The sequence below is a fragment of the Carcharodon carcharias genome, chromosome 5 (genome assembly GCF_017639515.1).
Source record: "Carcharodon carcharias isolate sCarCar2 chromosome 5, sCarCar2.pri, whole genome shotgun sequence".
NCBI lineage: Eukaryota > Metazoa > Chordata > Chondrichthyes > Lamniformes > Lamnidae > Carcharodon > Carcharodon carcharias.
Genome location: NC_054471.1, coordinates 125,213,307 through 125,237,964, shown reverse-complemented (window position 1 = coordinate 125,237,964; position 24,658 = coordinate 125,213,307). Strand labels below are relative to the sequence as shown.

General features: G+C 41.9%; 1 protein-coding gene across 4 annotated transcripts in view; it reads left to right on the top strand.

The window, feature by feature from the left end:
* LOC121278056 (nuclear receptor coactivator 7-like) overlaps positions 1 to 24,658 on the top strand; it is a 116,379-nt gene that overhangs the window by 37,512 nt on the left and 54,209 nt on the right. For 3 of the 4 annotated variants that reach the window (XM_041188099.1, XM_041188097.1, XM_041188096.1), the window contains exons 3-4: positions 3,783 to 3,842; positions 19,124 to 19,392. In XM_041188099.1, coding sequence (XP_041044033.1) covers positions 3,783 to 3,842; positions 19,124 to 19,392 — 329 coding nt within the window. The remainder of the gene's footprint in view (positions 1 to 3,782; positions 3,843 to 19,123; positions 19,393 to 24,658) is intronic. The other variant, XM_041188098.1, reaches the window with a different exon arrangement.

Sequence of the window (24,658 nt, the reverse complement as noted above, 5' to 3'; positions counted from 1 at the left end):
CTGTCTTGCCCCATCAGCTGGCAGAATAATTTTTTTGTGCATCTTTCAACAACTCATCCAAGAAATGCATCAGGACATCGCCTATCCACAGTTTTTCTTTCTATCAAATTTATTTTTCTTTTCTGAAGAATACACTGACTTTGTTAGATACAGTTCCACAGTCAGTGAATTTTACCCACTCATTCCTTGTAGCTGATCCATTATTAATGTACAAGATTAGGCTGTGAGTTTTTAGTAAGATATTCAATCGGGAGAGGAGCATTGCGATCAAACTCAATTCTTTCTATACACACACACGCACTTCATCAGGGGATAGCAACCAGTAGTGAGAAGGCTCACTGATTTGTCTCCTTTACCTATCATTCTAAAATAAAATTGAAACTTTCCTGCTGCTTTTCAAAGCAACTTTGTGTTGGAAAATATTGTTAGATTGATCTCACTGATTTCCAATGGGGTTTTTCAGTTCTAATTGGTTTCCTTTGCGTGTTATCAAAACATGACTTGACAGTATGCAGTACTGACTGCATGTCTAGTTAAAGTATCTTCTGGCCCTGTTGCCTCTTGACTTGACAATGTGCTTTGTATACTCTGGCACCTGTTTGACACTTGAGCTTTGGAAACATCTGGCTTAGTGACTACTATTCAGGAAGACATTTTTAGTCTTGAGGTCTGTTGTTTTTGTATATCATAATTTGAAACAGCAGAGCAGTGTTTGGTGCTGATGCCTACTATTCACAACTTGCATCAGGTCCTTGCAAAAAATGATGCAGTGCTTTTTTTTTTATGGTGTAGATTTGCATTTTTAAAAATTGCTTTTTCTTCCTCCCCACAACATTTCTGTATTTGGGCTGATGGAAGAGGGCAGATCTACAAAAGGAGTGGCTGGAGGAAGCAGATTGTGGAGTGTTCATGGGCAAAGCTGTAAACACTTTTGAAGCGGTGTCTGCCTGAGACCTGGGTTTCTGCCTGTTCTTTTAATTAAACTTGGGATTCCATTCTTAAGCTGACTTGTGTCTGATTTTTATTCAGTTGCCCTGTGAGGTAATGAGAAGATAATTTGTCCACTACCCTCATCTTGGAATCAGAGACTGAAATTCATGATGCCAGAGGAGGAGTGCAAGTTCAACCCGCAGTTTCTGCAACAACAAAAACAAAAATACCTGGAAAAACTCAGCAGGTCTGACAGCATCTGCGGAGAGAAATACAGTTGACGTTTCGAGTCCATATGGCCCTTCATCAGAACTAAGCAAATAGAGAAATGAGATGAAATATAAATTGGTAGAGGGGGGTGGGACAGGTAGAGCTTGATAGGGGGCCAGTGATAGGTGAAGGCAAAGAAGAGATTGCCAAAGATGTCATAAGACAAAAGGACAAAGGGGTGTTGACGGTGGTATTATCTAAGGAATGTGCTAATGGGGACATTAAGGGTAGAAAGTGAAGACGAGCAAGTGAGAGATGGCCCTAGAGGGGGTGGGGTGGGGGGCAGGGAGCGAAATGGGCTAAAAGGTCGAGGTAAAACAATAGATCGAAATAAATTTTAAAAATAGGTGGGAAAAGAAAAATATATTTAAAAAAAAAAGTTATAAATTATTGGAAAAAGGGGGATCGGAAAGAGGGTGGGGATGGAGGAGAGAGTTCATAATCTGAAATTGTTGAACTCAGTGTATTAAGTCCGGAAGGCTGTAAAGTGCTTAGTTGGAAGATGAGTTTCTGTTCCTCCAGTTTGTGTTGAGCTTCACTGGAACATCACAACAGGCCAAGGACGGGCATGAGGGCAGGGTGGTGTGTTGAAATGGCAAGTGACGTGATAGTCTGGGTCATGCTTGCAAACAGATGGAAGGTGTTCCGCAAAGCGGTCACCCAGTCTGCGCTTGGTCTCCCCAATGTAGAGGACACCGCATTGGGAGCAGCGAATGCAGTAGACTAATTTGAGGGAAGTGCAATTGAAGTGCTGCTTCACTTGAAAGGAGTGTTTAGGCGCTTGGACGGTGAGGAGGGGAGAAGTAAAGAGGCAGGTGTTGCACCTTCTGTGGTTGCATGGGAAGGTGCCATAGGTGGGGGTTGAGGAGTAGGGGGTGATGGAGGAGTGGACCAGGGTGTCCCGGAGGGAACGATCCCTGTGGAAAGCCGCCAGGGAAGGTGAAGGGAAGAAGTGTTTGGTGGTGGCATCATGCTGGAGTTGGCAGAAATGGTGGAGGATAATCCTTCGAATGCGGAGGCTGGTGGGGTGATAAGTGAGGACAAGGGGGACCCTTTCATGGTTCTGGGAGGGAGAGGAAGGTGTGAGGGCGGATGCGCGGAAGATGGGCCAGACACGGTTGAGGGCCCTGTCAACCACCGTGGTTAACCTTGGTTAAGGAAGAAGGAATACATGTCAGAGGAACTATTTTGGAAAGTGGCATCATCAGAACAGATGCGACGGAGGCGAAGGAACTGAGAGAATGGGATGGCTTCCTTACAGGAAGCGGGCTGTGAGGAACTGTAGTCGAGGTAGCTGTGGGAGTCCGTAGGTTTGTAATGAACATTGTCTCAATTTCTGGTGATAAGACTGCCAGAGAGGTCAAGGAAGGGAAGTGTCAGTGATGGACGACCTGAAAATGATGGAGGGGTGGAAATTGGAATCAAAATTAATACATTTTTCCAGATCCAAATGAGAGCGTGAAGCAGCACCGAAGCAGTCATCAATGTACCAGAGAAAGAGTTGTGGGAGGGTGCCTGAGTAGGACTGGAACAAGGAATGTTCCACATACTCCATAAAGAGACAGGCATAACTGGGTCCCATGCGGGTACCCATAGCCACACCTTTTATTTGGAGGAAGGAGACGAGTTTAAGGAGAAATTGTTCAGTGAGAGAACAAGTTCAGTCAGACAGAGGAGAGTAGTGGTGGATGAGGATTGTTTTGGCCTCTGTTCGAGGAAGAGGCGGAGAGCCCTCAGACCATCCTGGTGGAGTTTCTGCTGCCAGGCTCTCCATTTAGCAGCCCTAAATTATCAAGGGGAGTAATGAGAATGAGAATTGCTGGATTATTTTTCAGCTATGCGTTATTATATTTAAATTTTAGAACATTTCTTGAATGATTCAAGGGTCATTCTGTCCATTATACTGCTAACCATATGGCATGGGAGAGAGAGCCACACGACCGTCCCATGAAATGTCATGATATATTATCGTGTTCAGGTGCTTTAAGTATCATTGGAGTTTTTTTTTGCCACCAGAATCTGACTTTATTTCTGATATATGGCAGAAACTCCATGTAAGCATACAGACCTGACTGAGTGGGTAGCATGCATTTTTTTTTATTCGTTCGTGGGATGTGAATGTCACTGGCCAGGCCAGCATTTATTGCCCATCCCTATTGCCCTTAGAGAGGCATGTAAGAGTCAACCACATTGCTGTGGGCCTGGAGTCACATGTAGGCCAGACCAGGAAAGGACAGTAGATTTCCTTCCCTAAAGGACATGGTGAACCAGATGGGTTTTTACGACAATCAGCAAGTTTCGTGGTTGTCATCAGACTTTTGAATTTATTGAATTCAAATTTCACCATCTTCCGTGGTGGGATTCGAGCCCGGGTTCCCAGAGCATTGTCCTGGGTCTCTAGAATATTGTCAGTAACAATACCGCAATGCCACCGCATATGATGGCCCTTCAACTGTCATTGGAACATTTCTCAAAGCATCAGTGGTTGATTTTTTTTAAAAATGGAATGCATATTCCCAATATTGTACAAACAATTTGTGGATGAAAAAGCTTTAGTTTAAATTTTTTTTTTGACTTTTCAGGCTGCTTCATATGACGTCCCCATACGTCTCACTCTGCAGCCTCTCACTAAATCTGCACTGGTAAGTTTGCTGAAAGTTGGTGGAAAAACTAAGGTTTGGGGAAAAGAAGTGTTGTAGAATATCTGGACAGGGAGCCAGGATTATGTAAAATCACCTGTGCCACTATCCTATCAACTGTTTTGCAGTCATTGCTGTAGGTTTTATGTTTGTGTAAGTCACTGGCCCATCATACAGCTGTGCAACAATGGTGACTATTACCTAATTATTTTTATTCTGTTTTTCCATTACCCATTTCAATCTTTAAATAAATAATTTGAAATGCTTATGAAATTATGAAATGTTTAGACTCAGTACTAATTCTTAATTGCACCAATGCATAATTGTTACTGAATTTATACCTAAATAGTTTGGATCAGTCTAGTAGCAGACACAAATCAAGGGATGCTAAGGCAGCCATATCTCTTAAGATTTCTACTGTTCTGTGATTCACCTCTTGGGTGTTTACATTTGTAATTAAGGGAACTAGTTAAATGTCTGATGTAGATTATAATAACGTACATTAAATGACATCTTTTTATTATAGTATTCATAGTAGATTTGACACATTGGTTAACCGATCTGCGTGAGCTTGAAAGGAGTAGGTTGTGCAGTTGAATTGTAGTAATATTCACCAACATGTGCAGTCAATGCATACGTTTCAGTAGATCTAGTTCCTTCTGTGTTTGAGATGTTTGTAAATCCAATTATTTTTCCTCAGTGCTGTTTGGTAACTAATTTGTAATTCAGTAGTTCAGCTGTGGTCGTCTTATATATTTCGAAAGGGAATTTTTACCATTGTTGTTACTACATGTAAAGCTTTACAGGGTTTGTCTTAAATTTTTATACTAAGATACCATCTGAAAACTCTTTCAGTATATTTAGCTGTGTAGAACTATTATTTCAAAAAGTTTTAAATTTCTCGTTAGGTTGACAGCTTTGTCTCACCTTTTTAATTGCCCTTATTAAAATATGGGTCACATTCAGTTGCTAAGCTCTTTCAGGGAAGTTATTAGGACAAAAGTCAATACAGATCGTTGATAAAGAGAAAAGGAATACATCTGGGTAAAAATGAGATTGTGTGGTGTGGGAGGATTCCCCTTTCCCAGAATGTCACGATGATCTGTTATTCCTGCATTCTGCTGTTCAACAGGGAAGAAATAGAATTATAGAATGATTACAGCGCAGACGGAGGTCAGCCAACCAGTCATATCCATGCCGACTCTGCAAGAGCATTTTAGCTAGTCCCGCTTGGAGGCTCTTTTCCCATAGCTCTGCAATATTTTTCCCTTTAGCTGCTTACCCACTTCCTTCTGAAAGCTGCTTTTCTGATGAAAAAATCATGAAAACGTATGAACATGAAAAATAGCACGAGTAGGCCATTCAGCCCTTTTGACCCCACTCCGCCATTCAGTGAGATCATGGTTGACTTACTTCAACACCATTTTCCTGCACTTTCCTGTATCGCTTGATGTTTTAATATGTAGAAATCTTTTGATCTTGGTCTTGAACATAGTCAGTGACTGAACCTCCACATCCCTCTGGGGCCAGAGAATTCCAAAGCTTCACCACCTTCTGAGTGCAGAGATTCCTCCTCATCTCAAGACTAAATGACCTACCCTTATTCTGAGACTGTGTCCCTGGGTTCTAGCCCCCCCAGCCAGGGAAAACATCCTTCCTGCATCTACCCTGTTAAGCCATATAAGACTTTTGTATGTTTGAATGAGATCACCTCATTCTTCTAAACTTCAGAGACTAAAGGCCCAATCTATTTAACCTTTCCTCATATGACAATCCCTCCATCCCAGGAATTAGTTCTATATGCTTACCATAGAGGGATGGAGGCTCTATATAATTGCAGTAGGATATCTTTATTCCTATACTTAAATCCTTAACCTGAAATATTAATGCTTCTTTCTCCATTGATGCTGCCTGACCTACTGAGTATTTCCAGCATTTTCTGTTCTTTTTTCAGTATTGCGTATGCCTTTTTGTCAGTCTGCCCGGACACCTTGAACTATTTGTGCATCTATATCTCCAGGTGTCTCTGTTCCCGCATCCACTTAGAACCTTTATTTCATATGTTCTCTCGTTCTTCATACCAAAATGTATCACTTCACTCTTCTCTGCATTAAATTTCATGTGCAAATGATTAAAAACAAAGTGTTCATTCGCTATGTCAGCCTTGCCTTTTGCTTCCATATATAGGGGTTTCCTTTTTTCAGCCCCCACTCTGCAGCCCCACCCCTGCATTACTGCCTGTTTAGTATTTATATGGCTGTAGAGGACTTTCGGATTTCCTTTAATGTTTGCTGCCAATCTCTTCTCATTCTCTCGTTTCCTTTCTCACTCCCCCTCTTATCATTCAGTGTTCAGACTGATTCTCACTTATGTTATCTACCTGACACTTGTCATACGCATGCTTTGCCTCTGTCATCTTATTCTATCTCCTTTGTTATTCAGGTGACTTTGGCTTTGGTTGCCCTGCTTTTCTCCTTCGAGTGAATGTTCCTTGACATTAGCTAAACCATTAAGTTGAAGGCAGCACATTGTTTAGTTACAATTTTGCCTGCCATTCTTTGATTTTAATTTGCCCGGAGCAAGTCCGTTCTCAGCTCGCTGAAATTGTCCTTTCTGTAAGTATTTTTACTCTTTGTCCTTTCCCTTTTCCATATTTAATCTAAACCCTGATCACTGTAACCTAAATCTTCCTCCACTGACACTTTATCCACTTGACCCAACTCATTCACCAGAACCAGATCCAGCAATGCGTCCTTCCTTGTTAATGAGGAAATGTACTTCTCATGAAAATTTCTTGGAATACATATCAGAAACTCTTCCCTTTTCTGCCCTCTATGCCATTACAATTCCAATCTATATTAGCATAATTAACATCCTCCATATCACCACTATATAGTTCTTGCAGCTCTACGTAATTTCCTGCAAATTTGACCTGCCACATCTTTCCCACTGGTTGGCGGGCTATGGAATGTACCTAGTAGTGTAATGGTACCCCAACAGATTCTTAACTCTAACGAAACACAATCTATCTTCAATCCCTCCAGGACATTATCTTTCCAGCAATGTAATAGGCCCCTTAACAGTGTCATCCGCTCCCCCACCCTTTCCCGGCCCCCTCTCCCTCTTTTCTGAACATCTTCTGTCCAGGAATATTTAGTGTCCGGTTGTGCCCATTTTTGAGCTATGTCTGTTTAAATTTGAAGCATTATGGAACATTAGAATTCATTGTTTATGTGGTGTGACCACATAATCAGCTATGGTTACAAGCACTCACTTTCCGTATATCAAACTACTCTTGATTTGCTTCAATTATGTAAATTCCTGACCGGCCACAACTTGTAGGCTTCAACAATATGGTTTAGCTGTATTTCGTATGGCTTTTGTTGCCTCAAGTCATTGCTATGATAACTAGTTTCTTGAGTGTCTTGCACTGCCATATGAGAATTAAATATAGTAAGATTTTTTTATTGAACCACGCTTAACCATATCATGTTTCCTTTTAATAATTGAAAAAAAAACCTGAATTTGACTGCTGCTGCTATAGATACAGGAAAGGTTATAAACTCCATCAATGTTCTTGTGTATTGCTGAAAAAAGAGACATGTCTAAGCTTATCATCTTGCACTCTTCAGTACACTCAAGAATACCAGTATTAGTGGAAAACAGCAATTTGTACCGTATGTGAAGAGTGCTGATTGGTTGGCAAGTGGCATTGCCATGGCAAATGTACCATTGATGGTGACCGACAATTAACTGCTAAGCATTGTTTGAAATTTAAACCAGGCAGCTTGAACCTGATTGGTCAAAGCATTGCCCTTAGGAATGAGTCAGTGAATGGCTGTCACTTATTTTGTTTAGCTGAAACAGGCGCAATGTTTGTACATGTTCTTTCTGTCTGTAAGAACAGGGCCCTGTGTATTAATATGAGGCTCCTAGTACATGCATGCACCACGCTGTGAGTCTAACTGGCTATTTTAAATTGGTTGTCAATGCGATTTTTAGCACACCGAGGATTATTTAGCAAATGTTGTTCAATCGCAGAATCACACCTAATGTTGGACACTGTTTTGAGTTTTGCAAGCACGGGCTGGTTGGGTATGGTCTGTACCCTGCCCGTTCCGAACAGCGGCTGGGCCATGTTATTTTATACGATTTGCCAGTCTTTGGGACATCCAGCCTACATACCTAGCATCACACTGGCACTGAAATTCATATGCCATGTTATCATTTGTGTGATAGGTAGATGGCAAGTACCACTCGCTGCTGCATAATAGGAGTCTGAATTGGATCTGTTGCTCAACATGACCAGACAGTCTTGTTCGAATGTAAGCTAATAAAATGCTTGCTGGACTTGTGTAAGAGCTACCGCGTGAAATATACGACAGGGTTCATCCTCACTGCTTGCTACGTCCGCCTGTGTATGGGCGGCCCAAGACGCACACAAATGATGTCCTTCTACGGCCCATCTTATCTATGACCGGCTCTGCGCAAAATGAATGGCCAAATGGTTGGGCAAATTGTTACAACCAGTTTTGTCCAAGTTTTCCACTCACACAGTGAAGGTCGTCTTCATATTTGTGAAGGCCATACAAGACTTGCATATTAATAGCAATGCTGTGTCCATGTGCTCATTTGACATTGCTAGCCTATTCACCCATGTTCTACTTAAGGAAGCCAGAGATATTTGTGCTGTAGCACTATATCATAGCGATCTAGACCTGCCATCATTGCGTGAATCAATATTCATTGAACTTATGAACTCGGCAACACACTCAGTTGAGTTCAGATTTAATAATACCATGTATGCCCAAATAGATGGTGTTGCCATGGGTTCCCTTTAGCCCCGGTTTTCGCAAACACCTTTGTTGGGTTCCATGAGAAACATGTCTTCGATGGAGTGACACCTAACCTCCAACCCCTCGTGCACATGACAAGTTTGCTATATTTAAACCTGAAGCTGCATGTAACGATTTCCTATGCAGTATCAACACGAGTGGTATTCGTCACTAACAGGATGCTGCCATCAAGCCAAAAAGATGTCTGACTATCTCACAAATGAGTAACGTGGTATATGACTTACAGTGCAAGTGTGATGTATGTAGGCCATCTGTCCCAAAGACTGGCAGATCATAAAAAACAGCATGTCCCAGCTGCTGTTCGCAATGGGCAGTGTACAGACCATACCCAACCAGCCCATGCTTGCAAAACTCAAAACACAGTTTCCAGTATTAGATGTGATTCCGTGATTGGACAACATTTGCTAAATAATCCTCAGTGCGCTAAGAGTTACACTGACAACCAATTTAAGATTGTCAGTCAGGCTTGCAGTGCTGCGCTTTTGTGTGTGCTGGAAGCTACATTTTTTCATACATAGGACCCTGTTCTTTACAGACAGAACATGTACATACATTATGCTTGTTTCATTACGCTAAACAAAATAAGTGACAGCCATTTGCTAACTCCTTCCTCAGGGCAATGCCTTGACCAATCAGGGCCAAGCTGTCTGGTTTAAATTTCAAACAATGCTTGGCAGTTAACTGTCAGTCACATCACTGGTGCATTCTCCATGGCAATGCCACTTGCCAACCAATCAGCACACTCTTAACATGCAGTCTAAATTGCTGTTTTCCCTTTATATTGGTATTCTTGAGTGTCCTGATGAGTGCAAGGTGGAAAGCTTACACATGTCTATTTTCTTCAGCAATATTCAAGGACATTTGGTAATACAGAACTTATGGCATGACAATGGAGTTCTGAAAACCTGAGCTCCGGAATGAATGAGCCATGTCCTTAGTTAAACAATTCTAGTACATCTGTAACATTACCTATACCTGTCAATGTGGAAAATTTGCCCAATTGTGTCTTGTCCACAAAAAAATAGCATAAATCCCACCTGGTGGTTACTGCACTTTCAGTCTACTCCCAAACATCAGGAAAGTGATATTGCTATGAAGTAGTACTTAGTCACTTAGTATCTTACTAAAGCTCAGTTTGTGTTCTACCAGGATTATTCAGCCCCAGATCTCATTAGAGCCTTGGCGCAGAATGGGGATAAGATCTTAATTCCAGCTCTGTAGGGTCACTACATTGTGTTTCCACAAAAACACTTGTTTGTTAGAGGCCAATTATTTCAATCCCAGACCGTTACTGCAGGAGCTTCATACTATAAAGCTCCATTCTCAACTGCCTTCAGCTGCTTCATCAATGACCTTGCCTCCATCATAAAGGCAGAAGCAGGGCTGTTTGTTAACAGTTCGCAGTGTTCTGCTCAGTTTGCAGTTCTTAAGATGATAAAATAATCCATGCTATCATGCACCAACACCTGGACAATATTCAGCCCTGGGCTGATGAGTGTCAAGTAAGACGTGTGACTGACAGTGGCCATCTCCAACAAGAGTGAGTCTAACCATCACCTCATGATATTCCATGGCATTACCATTACCAGGTCCCTACTGATAACATCACGGAGATTACCATTGATCTAAAAACTCAACAAGGCCAGCCAAAACTGCATGTACTACTCAAGGTGCGATTTAATCAAGCTTCTATATGATTGAAACAAGACTTCACTACTCCTGTACTCAAATCCTCTTGTGATATCATTCCATCAGCCTTTCTAATTGCCTATTGCACCTGTGTGTTGGCTTTCAGTGATATGTACAAGGACACCCAGGTCCCTTTGCACATCTACACTTTCTAATCTCTTACCATTTAGGCAATACTCTGCACATCTGTTCCTTTTACCAAAGCAGATAACCTCACATCTTTCCACATTGTATTCCATCTGCCATGTTCTTGCCCACTCACTAAGTCTGTCCAAATCCACCTGTCTCTGCTTTACATCTCGTTCATAACATACATTCCCGCCTAGCTTTGTGTCACCAGCACACATGGAAATATTACTTTTGGTCCCCACATCCATAGCATTGATATATATTGTGAATAGCTGGGGCCTAAGTACTGATCCTTGTGGTACCCCACTGGTCACAGCCTGCCAATGCGAGAATGACCATGGGCTCTTAACTTCGTCATCAGTATCCTATGTGGGATCTTATCAAAAGCCTTGCTGAAGTTCAAGTAGACTACGTTAAATGCATCTACACACCTGGTCACCTCTTAGAAAAATTCAATCAAATTGGTCAGACATGACCTCCCCTTAACAAAACCATGCTGACTGTCCTTGATTAATCCCTGCCTCTCCAAATGTAGATTAATTCTGTCCCTCAGAATTGCTTCCAATAGGTTCCCCACCACTGAGATTAGATTGACTGGCCTGTAATTCCCTGGTTTATCCCTTCCTCCCTTCTTGAATAATGGTACCACACTGGCTGTCCTCCAGTCCTCCGGCACCTTCTCCTGTGGCCAAAGTGGTATTGAAAATTATTGCCAGCGCCCCTGCTACCACCTCCCTTGCCTCACTCAACAGCCTGTGATACATTTCATTCTGGCCTGGAGATTTATCTACTTTTAAGCCTGCCAGACCACTTAGAACCTCCTCCCTTTTTATGCTAATTTCTTAAATTATATCACAGTCCTTCTGCCTGATTTCCATACCCACGTCATCCCACCCACTTGTGAACACCAACACAAAATATTCATTTAGAACCCTACCTATGTCTTCCAGCTCCACATACAGATTACCACTATGGTCCTATTCTTTCCCTAGTTATCCTTTTACTTTTAATGTACTTGCAAAATAACTTTGGATTTTCCTTTATTTTACCTGCCAATGTTTTTCATGCCCCCCTTTTTCCTCTCCTAATTTCCTTTTTAAGGTCCCCCCTGCACATTCCATACTTCTCTAGGGCTTCTGCTGTTTTGAGCCCTCAGAATCTGCCGTAAGCCTCCCTTTTTCTCTTTATCTAATCCTGTATATCCCTCGACATCTAGGGTTCCCTGGATTTGTTGGTCCTACCCTTTATCTTTACTGGAATATGTTGGTCCTGTACATTCTCTATTTCCTTCTTGAATGAGTCCCACTGCTGTGATGCAGATTTACCTAAAAGTAGCTGCTCCCAGTCCGCTCTGGCCAAATTGTATCTGATCTTATTAAAATCGGCCTTCCCCCAATTTAGAACTCTGATTTCTGGCTCATCCTTGTCCTTTTCCATAATAACCTTGAACCTAATGGAGTTATGATCACTATCTGCAGAATGTTCCCCCACTGATACCTCTACCTCTAGCCTGGCTTCATTTCCTAAAATTAAGTCCAGCATCGCCCCCTATCTTCTTGGACCTTCTACGTACTGGCTTAAAAAGCTCTCCTGGATGCATTTTAAGAAGTCCGTTCCCTCTTAACCTATCGCACTATGACTAACCCAGTTAATGTTGGGGAAGTTGAAATCCCCCACTACTACTACCTTATTATTTCCCTGAAATTTGCCTACATATCTGCTCTTCTATTTCTCTGACTGTTTGGGGACGTATTGAATGTGATTAAGTAAGAACATAAGAAATGGGAGCAGGAGGCCATTTGGCCTCCTCAAGCCTGTCCCGCCATTCAATAAGATCATGGTTGATCTGCCCCAGGCCTCAACTCCTCTTTCATGCCAGCTCCTCATTAGCCCACAATTCCCCAATATTTCAAAAATCTATCTACCTCCTCTTTAAATATTTTCAATAATTTAGCCCCCACAACTTTCTCAGGTACAGAATTCCATACATTCACTAACCTCTGAGAGAAGAAATTCCTTTGCATCTCAGTTTTAAATGAACATCCCCTAATTCTGTAACTATGTCCTTTAGTTTGAGATCCCCCACTAGTGAAAACATCATCTCAACATCTACCCTGTCAAGCCTCCCCAGAATCTTGTTATTTTCAATAAGATCACCCCTCATTCTTCTAAACTCTAATGAATAAAGGCCCAACCTGTTTAGCCACCCTTGATAAGTCAACCCCTTCATCCCAGGATTCAGCCTAATGAATCTTTTTTGATCTGCCTCCAATGTCAGTATATCCTTTCTTTAATACGGGGACCAAAACTGTACACAGTACTCCAGGTGCAGCCTCACCAATGCCCTGTACAGTAGTAACAACAGTTCCCTATTTTTAAACTCTAACCCCCTAGCAGTACAGGCCAAAATTCCATTTGCCGCCTTAATTATTTGCTGCACCTGCATGCTAACTTTTTGTGTTTCATGCACAAGAACACCAAGATCCCTCTGTGCTGCAGTTTTTTGGAGCCTCTGTCCATTTAAATAATAGTCTGCCTTTTGATTCTTCCTACCAAAGTGCATGACTTCACACTTTCCTACATTAAACTCCACCTGCCAAGTTTTTGCCCACTCACTCAACCTATCTATATCCCCTTGCAGATTCCTATGTCCTCATCACAACATGCCCTCCCTATTTTTGTATCATCAGCAAATTTGGATACATTACACTCTACACCCTGCTCCAAGTCATTAATATAGATAGTAAATAATTGAGGCCCCAGGACTGATCTTGTGGCACTCCACTAGTTACATCTTTCCAACCTGAAAAAGGTCCGTTAATCCCGACTCTGTCTTATGTGTGTTAGCCGATCCTCAATCCATGCTAATGCATTACCCCCAATACCGTGAGCTCCTATCACGTGCAATAGCTTTTTATGTGGCACCTTATCAAATGCCTTCTGGAAATCCAAATACACTACGTCTACCGGTTTCCCTTTATCAACTCTACTTGTTATATCCTCAAGAATGCTAGAAAATTTGTCAAACATGGTTTCCCTTTCACAAAACCGTGTTGACTCTGTTTGATTGTGGTAAGCTTTTCTAAATGTCCTGCTAATACTTCCTTAATAATGGATTCTAGATTTTCCCAACTACAGATGTTAGGCTGACTGGCTTATAATTTCCTGCTTTTTGTCTCCCTCCCTCCCTTCATGAATGGGGGCATCACATTAGTGGTTTTCCAATCTGCTGGGATCCTCCTGGTATACATCAATGCTTTACAGAATCACAGCTGTTACAGTGCAGTAGGAGGCCATTCAGCCATCATGTCTGTGCCAGCTCTCTGAGCAATTCACCTCGTGCCATTTCCCCATCTTCTCCCTGTAATCCTGTACATATCCCTCTTCAGATAACAGTCTAATCCCCTTTTCAATGCCTTGATTGAACCTGCCTTCACCACAGTCCCACACAGTGCATTCCAGATATTAACCACTCGCTGTGTGAAAATATTTTTCCTTGAGTCGCTTTTTGCTTCTTTTGCCAGTTACTTTAAATCTGTGCCCCCTCATTCTTGTTCTTTCCAATAGTGGGAAGTTTTTCTACTCTGTCCTGACCCCTCATGATTTTGAACACCTCTATCAAATCTCCTCTTAGCCTTCTCTTCTCCAAGGGAAAAAAATTCCCGACTTTTCTAACCTAGCTCCGTAATTAAAGTTCCTCATCCCTGGAACCATTCTTGTGAATTTTAGCTGCACGGGCTTGTTAAGGTTGTAGCACAAAGCCAACAAATATATTTTTGTTTGACAAATTACTCCTATCCCTTTTATTCCCCTCATTTACTTGACACCTGTGCTTTTTTTTTTTGCAGATAATTCCATTTAGGTGGAGCCAGTTTTGACTCTCTCTTATTGAACTTTTCACGTAATATATTGTGGCTCCTCTTGTGAGCATGTGTTGAAATTTCATACATGCCGAAAAGTGAAAATACACAATGTAATTTAAAATAAAATATCCAGAAATAAGCCAACTTTTGGGCCACCATTCAATTAAACCTAACAGGCACCAGAAACAGTGGTGCTCAATCTAAAAGTGAATGTTAGGTAATTGCTCACCAACAGCACATAATGCCAAGTGTGTTAGGGTTTCAAACCTGTAATTCTTTGACACTAAACCGCTACGGCAGGGCTTCATGAGAGAAATTAGAGCAATATCTTGGCTGGCTTGTAATAGGGCAGAATTTTACGGCCCCATTGTGGTAGGGGTGGGGCCATAAAATGTAGCAAGCCGTTCAAAAGTCCATTGACTTCAGTGGGACTGTAAAATTCCGCCCATGCACTTGTGTTGGCTGATAATGAACCATGTAGATGTGGGACAGGTCAGTTCTGCTGTTGATTGCAGAGGGTGTAAGACAGGGATTTGAATCCTTTTGAAGCAGTCAAGCAGGGCTGTGTATCACAATTGCTGAATGGGAAATCAATAATTAAATCAGTTTTGAAAAAGAATCATAATGGAATATCATGTTAATTCCCAATCTAGTTGCATTTTTAAGCTCTTAGGCCTTGCAATTTCCAGCAAACAGGATTGTTGGGCGGGAGGGAGAGTGACAGCTTCTCTCTGACACTGAGTAACCTTCCAGTAACCTGTCCACCAAAAAACTGCTGACTGAAATAGGAGCCAGACTTGATGATGTTACTACCTTTTGAGCTCTCGGCACCTCTTCAACAGTCAGGTATATAATTCTTTAAAAATCCAAAACAACTTTCGATTTAGGATTTCAGCTTTGTCACATGGCACCTTCCTTCACTTCCTAGCTTCTGTCATTATGTATCCCTGAGCAGAGAGAGAATATGAAATAAAGTTTACAAGTTTAAAGGAGATATAGGCGCAGAGGCATCTGGGTGTATATGTGCATAATCATTGAAGGTGGCAGGACAGGTTGAGAGAACGCTTGATAGAACATATGGCATCCTGGGCTTTATAAGTAGAGGCAAAAAGAAGGTTATGTTAAAGCTGTAGTAAACACCTGGTTCTGCCTCAACTGGAGTATTGCTTCCAGTTCTGTGCACCACACTTTAGGGAGGATGTGAAGGTATTCGAGAGGACTCAGAAAAGATTCATGAGAATCATTCCAAGGATGAAAAACCTCAGTTATGTAGAAAGATTGGAGAAGTTGGGATTGTCCTCTATGGGGAAGAAAAGGTTGAGAGGAGATTTGATAGTTACTCAAAATCATGAGGGATCTGGACAAAGATATATAGGGAAAAAAGTTCCCAATGGTGGAAGGATTGAGAACCATAGGACACAGATTTAAGATAATTTGCAAAAGAAGCATTGGAGATATGAGGAAAAAAACATTTTCATGCTGCATGCGGTTAGGACCTAGAATGTGGTGGAAGCAAGTTCAGTTGAGACTTTCAAATGGGAATTGGATCGTTATCTGAAAAAGAATTACAGGGTTATGGGGAAAAGGCAGGGGAGTGACACTAGGTGAATTGCTTCTTCAGAGGGCCAGCTCAGACACCACAATTCAGATGGCTTCCTGCTGTGCTATAACCATTCTATGATTCATTTTATGATTTCCTATTTCAGGCAAATGCCTTTTTGCAAAAACGCACTAAATGTTTTCATCAAAATAACTGTGTGCAGCCTATTCCCAATAAGCACAGATCAGCTGTTACTCTTTGTCAAATGTCCAATTCGTAAACTCTGTCCCGTGTTTTTCAAAGGGTTGCTGCCTTTCAATTATCCTGTTGTCCTGTCCTTTGTCCTTTATGACCTCAACTAACTAGCAATTATTTGTCTTTCTCCCTTCTCCCTCTCATCCCTTACTCTTATGTTTTTTGCTCCTTTTGTTGTGGTAGAGGTGTGTGGAATGGGGTAAGAGAGAATGGTAGCAGGAGAAGATATATTCCTGTCTTCTTCAGATTTGAACTAAAAGTGTTGAAGATACCTGAAATAAATCCTGATTGGTGGAGGAGGAGTACTGCTCGGAGATGGAGGTTTATGTAAACCCTAATATCACTCACTTTACTCAAGTTTGGCACTGTCAAGAGCAAGAGTGAAATGAAATTTCTGGATTTCGGCCTGCAGGTTGTTAAACATGTCAATTTTAAGTCAGTTCAATCTGGAAAACTTTTGGAAAACTGAATTGCTAACTAGCCAGATTCAGCTAATTGAAACTCATCCTGTAGTAGACTAACTAACTCTTCCGTTTATCACAGCCAACAATCATATAATATTTAATATTTGCTGTCGCTCTCATTACACATAGGACACTTATGCTTTACAGAGCAGTCTGAATTTACCAGACATTGCAAAGTGGCACTTGGATGGCTTTTGTCTCTGATATAGAAGAAGAGGCACTGAAATGTCAGTAATTGCATACATAGTTCTAGTTTTTTGATTCATGCCTAAGCCAAAATCTCCAGCTTCAAACTAAAATACTGTAGATTTCGCTTTATGTGGCATGTATGAAATGGAGTACGTGTCTTAAATCTATTTTGAATAGGTGAACTCTTTTAACGATTTGTGTTGCTTACTGGAGGAATGATGGGTATTAAGTGTTGAAAAGTTTTTAGCATGGGTGAAATCCTGAGTTTTTATATGCCTCAGAAACAGTTTGAGAAAGAAAACTGCACCAAGTATGTTTAAGATGGGAACTGATACTCAGTGACAGCACGTCCCTTTAGTAAGGTGACCTTGATTATTACAGCTGAAGGTGTAAGTTCCAAGTTGAATGACCCATTGTGACAGGGGCAAGAGTCAGCAACTTGTGGAGGAACTGAACATGCAGTCCAAATTAGAATCAGGAGTAGTTTTTAAGTTTAAATCCATTGAAGACTATACTGTTATTCAGGACTTGTTTGCAGAAATGTCATTTAGCTGAATGTTTTGTCAAGGAAGAATTTATCAAAAGTAGACCATGTTATCTTAGCTTAGGTTACTGTTGTGGAGAGTAAGGTTGCACTTTAATATTAGGGGAAGGCGGTGGCTTAGTGGTATTATTGTTGACTAGTAGAGACCAGGGTAATGCTTTGGGGACCTGGATTTGAATCCCACCATAGCAGATGGTGAAATTTGAATTCAATAAAAATCTGGAATTAAAAGTCTGATGACGGCCCTGAAAACATCACCGATTGTCATAAAAACCCATCTTGGTTCACTAATGCCATTTAGGGAAGGAAATCTGCCGTTCTTACCTGGTCTGGCCTACATGTGACTCCACACCCACAGCAATGTGGTTGATTCTTAAAATACCCCCAAACAAGAGCAATTAGGAATGGGCAATAAATGCTGGCCTAGCCAGTGATGCCCATATCCCATGAACAAATGTAAAAAAATGTTTGTTTGCCAGGGGTAGTCTCTGAGTCAGAGTCAAGCTCCTACTTAAGGACATGCCCATACTACCTAGGTTGATATTTTTTGACTGTGGGAGTACTATATTGTTGGAGATGCTGTCTTCCACATGAGACATTAAATTGCATTGTGTGTTGTGTATTCAGGTTGACGTAAAAGATTCTGTAGCACTATTTGAAGAAGAGCAGTGGGATTCTCCTGATGTCCTGATTAAGCAGTTGGACAAAGAAGAATACTCCAACTGGCAGGATGTGACTAGTGATGTCCCCTGGGAACTGTAGTGGGCCCTCAGCTTTCCCTTATTTATTAATGACTTGGATGGAGAAATAGATCTTTATGCCTAATTTTATTGATACCAAGTTAAGGTGACATAGCAATTAGTATTTTTGGGAGCAGAAAGTTACAAAGAGACATTGATTGATAAGTGAAGTGGGGGGCAAAACTATTTTGATGGGAGTTCAAGGTGGGGAAGTGCAATGTCATTCTCTTTGGACTGAAGAAAGATGGATCAGATTCTTTTCTAAATGAAGAGCTAGGAACTGTGGAGGACCAGAGATTTAGAAGTCCATTACAGAAATCACCAAAACCTAGTGGACGGGTACAAAAACAATTCAAACGGGTAATGAAATGTTGGACTTCAAGAGTACTGGAATACAAAGGGTTCGTAGTTGTGCTGCAATTGTATAAAAATCAAGTTCTGGTTAGATCATATCTGAGTATTGTGTTCAGCTCTGGCACTGCACCTGAGGAAGGATATATTGACCCTGGAAGAGGTGAAACACAGGTTCACCAGAGTGATACTGGGGCTAAAAGGGTTAAATTCTGAGAATGGGTTGCATAGACTGGGCTTGTATTCCTTCAAGTATAGAAAATTAAGGGATGATATAATTGAGGCGTTTCAGATTGTTAAAGAATTTGATAAGGTTGGTAAAGGGAAACTATTTCTCCCAGTGGGCTAAGTTCAGAATAAGGGGGCATAAACTGAAAATTAGAGCTAGGCCATTTAGGGATGATGTCAGCAAACATTATTTCATGCAAAAGGTAGATGAAATCTAGAACCTAAGAAAATATTGAATGTAGGCCAGTTTCAAATGTGAGATTGATTAAATTTTTGTTAGGCAACTATATGAAGGGATGTTCCCAGGTAATGCCGATTTCTTATTCAAAATCAGTTTGGCCTTCACGTGCATAGCTTTCATAATTGATATAATTTCTGTATATCTATGTTATGCTTGACTTTTTAACAAATATTCATAAAAGTCTTTTATTTTAAGGCTGAAGAAAAAAACAAAGCAACTGAAACAGAAGGAAGAGGAACCTTCAGGTTGCAAGGCTGATAAACCATTACACAAAATACAAGTTGGTCAAGGTGTTTCTGAAGAAAACATCAATGTAACTCCACTACCTTCTTTTGACCATGAAAGGGTTATGGATAATTTTAAAAGTTCCTTGAAAACAGGAGACAATACTGCAGAAGACAAAAGAAAAACTGTTCAAAGGAAGGAAATCCGACGCGCAGAGCTCAAGAGTTTTTACTTTTCTGGTAAGTAACTGCAGAGGATCTTGGTTCACATTTCAGCCAAAATCTTTTTGTTTCTAAATTGAAGTTGCATGTTGGAAAAGTATTCATCGTAGTTTTGCAGTGATAAATTTTGCTAGCTTTATTTGCAGTTACAAAGGTTTGCAAGTTTTTGTATGCTTATCTCTCAATGGTTGCATTATATTTTTGTTATACCTGTAACATCTAATTCAAATTTTTAAATAATCAACTAGTAGAAATAGAATTTCAGGTTGATTACAACACACAGTCGTATATAAAACATTCCAATAGCCAGTCAAAATATATCTGTCAAAGTCCACTGTGAAAGCACTATTTGATATGATGGTATAATCACTGAGAGGTACTTTCCACCACTTGCCCTATCTAGTTCTTTGTGGTGGTTATGTGGCTCTTATCAGCAAATCACACATTATCATATTTGACCCCCAGATGAGCTTCCAGCCACATATTCACTGTAACACAAAGTCGGCTTATTTCCGTTTCTGTTACGTCACCCGATTCCGTCCCTGCCTCAGCTCGCTTGTTGAAACCCTCATCAATGCCTTTGTTAGCCCTAGACTTGACTGTTTCATCACAATCCTGGCTGCTTTCCAAACCTTCCTAAACCTGTGGTCTTCAAACTCTGCTGTCCATGTCCTTACTCTCAACAAATCCCATTCACCCATGAACCATATGCTTGCTGACCTACAATGGCTGCTGGTTAAGCAATATCTCTCTTAAAATTTGCTTCTGCACTTTTGAATCCCTTCATAATATTGCCCCTCCCTATTTCTGTAACCTCCTACAGCCCATATATATCTGTGTTTCTCCATTCTGGCCTCTTGACCATCCTTAATTTAATCACTCCTCCACAGTCTCGCCTTCAACTCCCAAAACCTTATGCTGTGGAATTCCTAAACGCCTCCACCTATTTTTCCTCCGTTCAGACACCCTAAAACCAATCTTTGATCAACTGACCCTAAATACCCCCCTCATGCAGCATGGTGTCAAATTTTATTTGACAGTACTCCTGTGAAGTGCCTTGGGGCTGATCACTATATTAAAAGGGCTATATAAATACAAGTTGTTCTTGGTTGTTGGTAATGATTGACAATACACATTAAAATGAGAGGTGGGAAGGAAATTTGGATGATTAGGGATTTACTGGGAATTGGATCATGGACCACGAGATGGATCTTGTAGAGGAGGTGAGCTTGGAGAGGGCAAGGAGAGATGAGGGGAAAAATTAGATGAGTTCACAGTTAGGCTGGGGACAAGTCTACAGGCAGGATTAACTTAGTACAACAGTGCGAATAGCAAAGCCGGGTAATTACAGGCCCCCTTAGTTTCACTTCAGTAGTAGGCAAAATGCTTGAAGGTATCATAAGGCACTACTTAGATAAACAAAGCATCAACAGGGGCACGCAACATAGTTTCTGGAAAAAGAGGTATCGTCAATGCTAAGTTATTTGATGAAAGCAATCCAATAGACATTGTTAACTCAACTTTGAGGAAGCCTTTTATAAGGCATCTCACAAGTTTACAGAATAAAATCATTTGGAATTTACAAGTAATCTAAGGTGGATTAAAGATTAATTGAATCCCTTAGGCACAAAGTTGTTATTGAATTTGGATTCGTTTGGAGACCAGTGTCTGGTGTTCCACATGTCTTGGTGTTAGGATCGTTCTTCACTAGCTTCATGAATGACTTTGATGCAGATGTTGGGAATATTCAACAAATGAGTGAATGGTACAGAGCTATGGGCAATTGTTAAATTGTGTAGTGTGCTAAAGTGTACTGCAAGCACATCTGATTTGTTGGGGTAATGGACCTGTGTTTGATGAATAATAGCTATTTTGGAAAACTGTTGCATTCTACAAGTGAACAAGCCGAACACTAAATATATATGCACCTACAGTGAATGAATTGAAGCTTGTGGTCAGTGCATCATACTTTAAAGGTTCATGACTGATTTTGTTTGCTTTTCTAGGATTCTGTAGGCACTAGATAAGTATTTTTATTCATTCGTGAGATTTGGATGTGGCTGGCTAGGCCAGCATTTATTGCCCATTCATAATTGCCCTTCAGAAGGTGGTGGTAAGCTGCCTCCTTGAACTGCTGCAGTCCATGTGGTGTAGGTACACCCACAGTGTATTTAGGACTGACAGTGAAGGAACAACAATAAATCTCCAAGTCAGGATAGTGAGTGGCTTGGAGGAGAACTTCAGGCGATGGTGTTCCCATGTGTCTGCTGCCCTTGTCCATCAAGATGGTAGCGGTTGTGGGTTTAGAAAGTGCTATCAAAGGAGCCATGGTGAATTCCTGCAGTCCATATTGTATCTGTACACACTGCTGCCACTGTGCGTCTGTGGAGGAGGAAATGAATGTTTGTGGATGGGGCACCAGTCAAGTGGGCTGCTTTGCCCTGGATGGGATTGAGTTGGAGTTGCATCCATCCAGGCAAGTGGAGAGTATTCCATCGCATTCCTGACTTGTGCCTTGTAGATTGTCGACAGGTATGGGGAGTCAGGTGAGTTACTCGATGCAGGATTCCTAGCCTCTGACCTGCTCTTGTAGCCACAGTATTTATATGGCTAGTCCAGTTCAGTTTCTGGTCAATGGTAACCCCCAGAATGTTGATAGGGGGGATTCAGCATTAGTAATGTCATTGAATGTTGAGGGGCAATGGTTATATTTTCTCATATTAGGGATGGTCACTGCCTGGAACTTGTGTGGCGTGAATGTTACTTGCCACCTGAGCCCAAGGCTGGATATTGCCCAGGTCTTTCTGCACTTGGACATGGACAGCTTCAGTTTCTGAGGAGTTGCGAATGGTACTGAACATTGTGCAATCATCAGTGAACATCCCCACTTTTGACTTCCCACAGTGAAGTCCTGGAACTAAGATCATTGACCTCTAGCAACCCCCACTATTGACTCCAGTTTGGCTAGGGCTCCTTGATGTCTTGAAGCAAATGCTGCCTTGATGTCGAGGGCTGTCATTCTCACCTTATATCTGAAGTTCAGCTCTTGTCCATGTTTGAACCATGGTTGTAATGAGGTCAGAAACAGAGTGACCCTGATGGAACCCAAACTGAGTGTCGGTGAGCAGATTATTGCTAAGCAAGTGCTGTTTGACAGCAGTGTTGATGACCCCTTCCATCATTTTACTGATATGGAGAGTAGACTGATGAGGTGGCAATTGGCAGGCTTGGGTTTGTCCTCCTTTTTGTGTACAGTACATAACTGGGCAATTTTCCACATTACCAGGTAGATGTCAGTGTTGCTGCTGTACTGGAGCAACTTGGCTAGGGGTGTGGCAAGTTCTGGAGCACAAGTCTTCAATATTATTGCTGGAATATTGTCAGGGCCTGTAGCTTTTTTAGAATCTAGTGCCTTCTGCTAATTCGTGATATCACATAGAGTTAATAGAACTGGCTGAAGACTGGCTTCTGTGATGCTGGGGAACCTCAGGAGGAGGCCAAGATGGATCATTCACTTAGCACTTCTGGCTGAAGATTGCAACTAATGCTTTAGCCTTATATTTTGCACTGATGTGCTGGACTCCCCCATCATTGATGATGGGATATTTGCAGAGCCGCCTGCCCCAGGGCGTTGTTTAATTGTCCATCACCATTCATGACTGGATGTGGCAGGTTTGCAGAGCTTTGATCTAATTCATTGGCTGTAAAATCACTTAGTTTTGTCTATTGCTTGCTGCTTATGCAAGTATTCCTGTGTTGTAGCTTCACCAGGTTGACACCTCATTTTTACTTATGCCTTCTGGCATGCCCTCTTGCACTGTTCATTGAACCAACGTTGCTCTCCTGGTTTAGTGGTGATGGTAGAGTGAGGGATAAACCGGGCCATGAGGTTACAGATTGTGGCAGAGTACAGTTCTTCTGCTGCTGATGGCCCAAAGTGCCTCATGGATGCCCAGTTTTGAGTTGCAAGATCTGATCAGAATCTATCCTGTTTAGCACGGTTGTAATGTCACACAACACAGTGGAGGGTATCCTCATTGTGAGGACAGGACTTCGTCTTCACAAGGATTGTGCAATGGTCTTTCCTACTGTCATGGGAAAATTAATCTGTGGCAGGCAGGTTAGTGAGGATGAGGTCAAGTATGGTTTTTTTCCCCCCCTTGGTTCCCTCGCTGTGTGCAGGAGACCTAGTCTAGTAGCTATGTCTTTTAGGACTCGGCCAGTTCTGTCTGTAGTGGTGCTCCGGAGCTGCTCCTGGTGATGTACATTGAAGTACCCCACCCAGAGTACATCCTGCATCCTTGCCATCCTCAATGCTTCCTCCAAGTGGTGTTCAACATTGAGGAGTACAGATTCATCAGCTGAGGGGGAGGGGTGGAACGGTTGGTACGTGGTAATCACCCCTTGACATTCAGTGGCATTAGTAACGCTGAATCCCCCACTATCGATATCCTGGGGGTTACCATTGACCAGAAACTGAACTGGATTAGCCATATAAATACTGTGGCTACAAGAGCAGGTCAGAGGCTAGGCATCCTGCAGTGAGTAACTCACCTGACTCCCCAAAGGTTGTCCACAATCTACAAACACAAGTCAGGACTGTGATGGAGTTCTCTCTACTTGCCTGGATGTGTGCATCTCCAACAACATTCAAAAAGCTTGACACCATCCAGGGCAAAGCAGCCTGCTCGATTGGAACCTCGTCCAGAAACATTCACCCCCTCCACCACCAACGCACAGTAGCAGCAGTGTGTACCATCTACAAGATGCACTGCAGAAGCTCACCAAACCCACGACCACAATCATCTAGCCGAGCAAGGGTAGCATGAAAGTTCCCCTCCAAGCCACTCACTATCCTGACTTGGGAATATATCACCATTCCTCCACTGTGGCTGGGTCAAAACCCTGGAACTCACTCCCTAACCACACTGTGGGTGTACCTACACCACATGGACTGCAGCAGTTCAAGAAGGCAGCTTCTCACTGGCAATTCAGGATGGGTAATAAATGCTCGCCTAGCCAGCAAAGCCCACATCCCTTGAATGAATAAAAAAATACTCACAGGAAATTTCCTTGCGCATGTTTGACCTGATCCTCTGAGATACATGGTGTCTGGATTCGATGTTGAGGACTCCCAGGGGAACTCCCCCCTGACTGTATACCACTGTGCCGTTACCTCTGCTGGGATTGTCGTGCTGGTGAGACAGGACATACCCAGTGATGGTGATGCCTGGGACATCATCTGGGGCATGATTCCATGTATGACTATGTCGGACTATTCTGT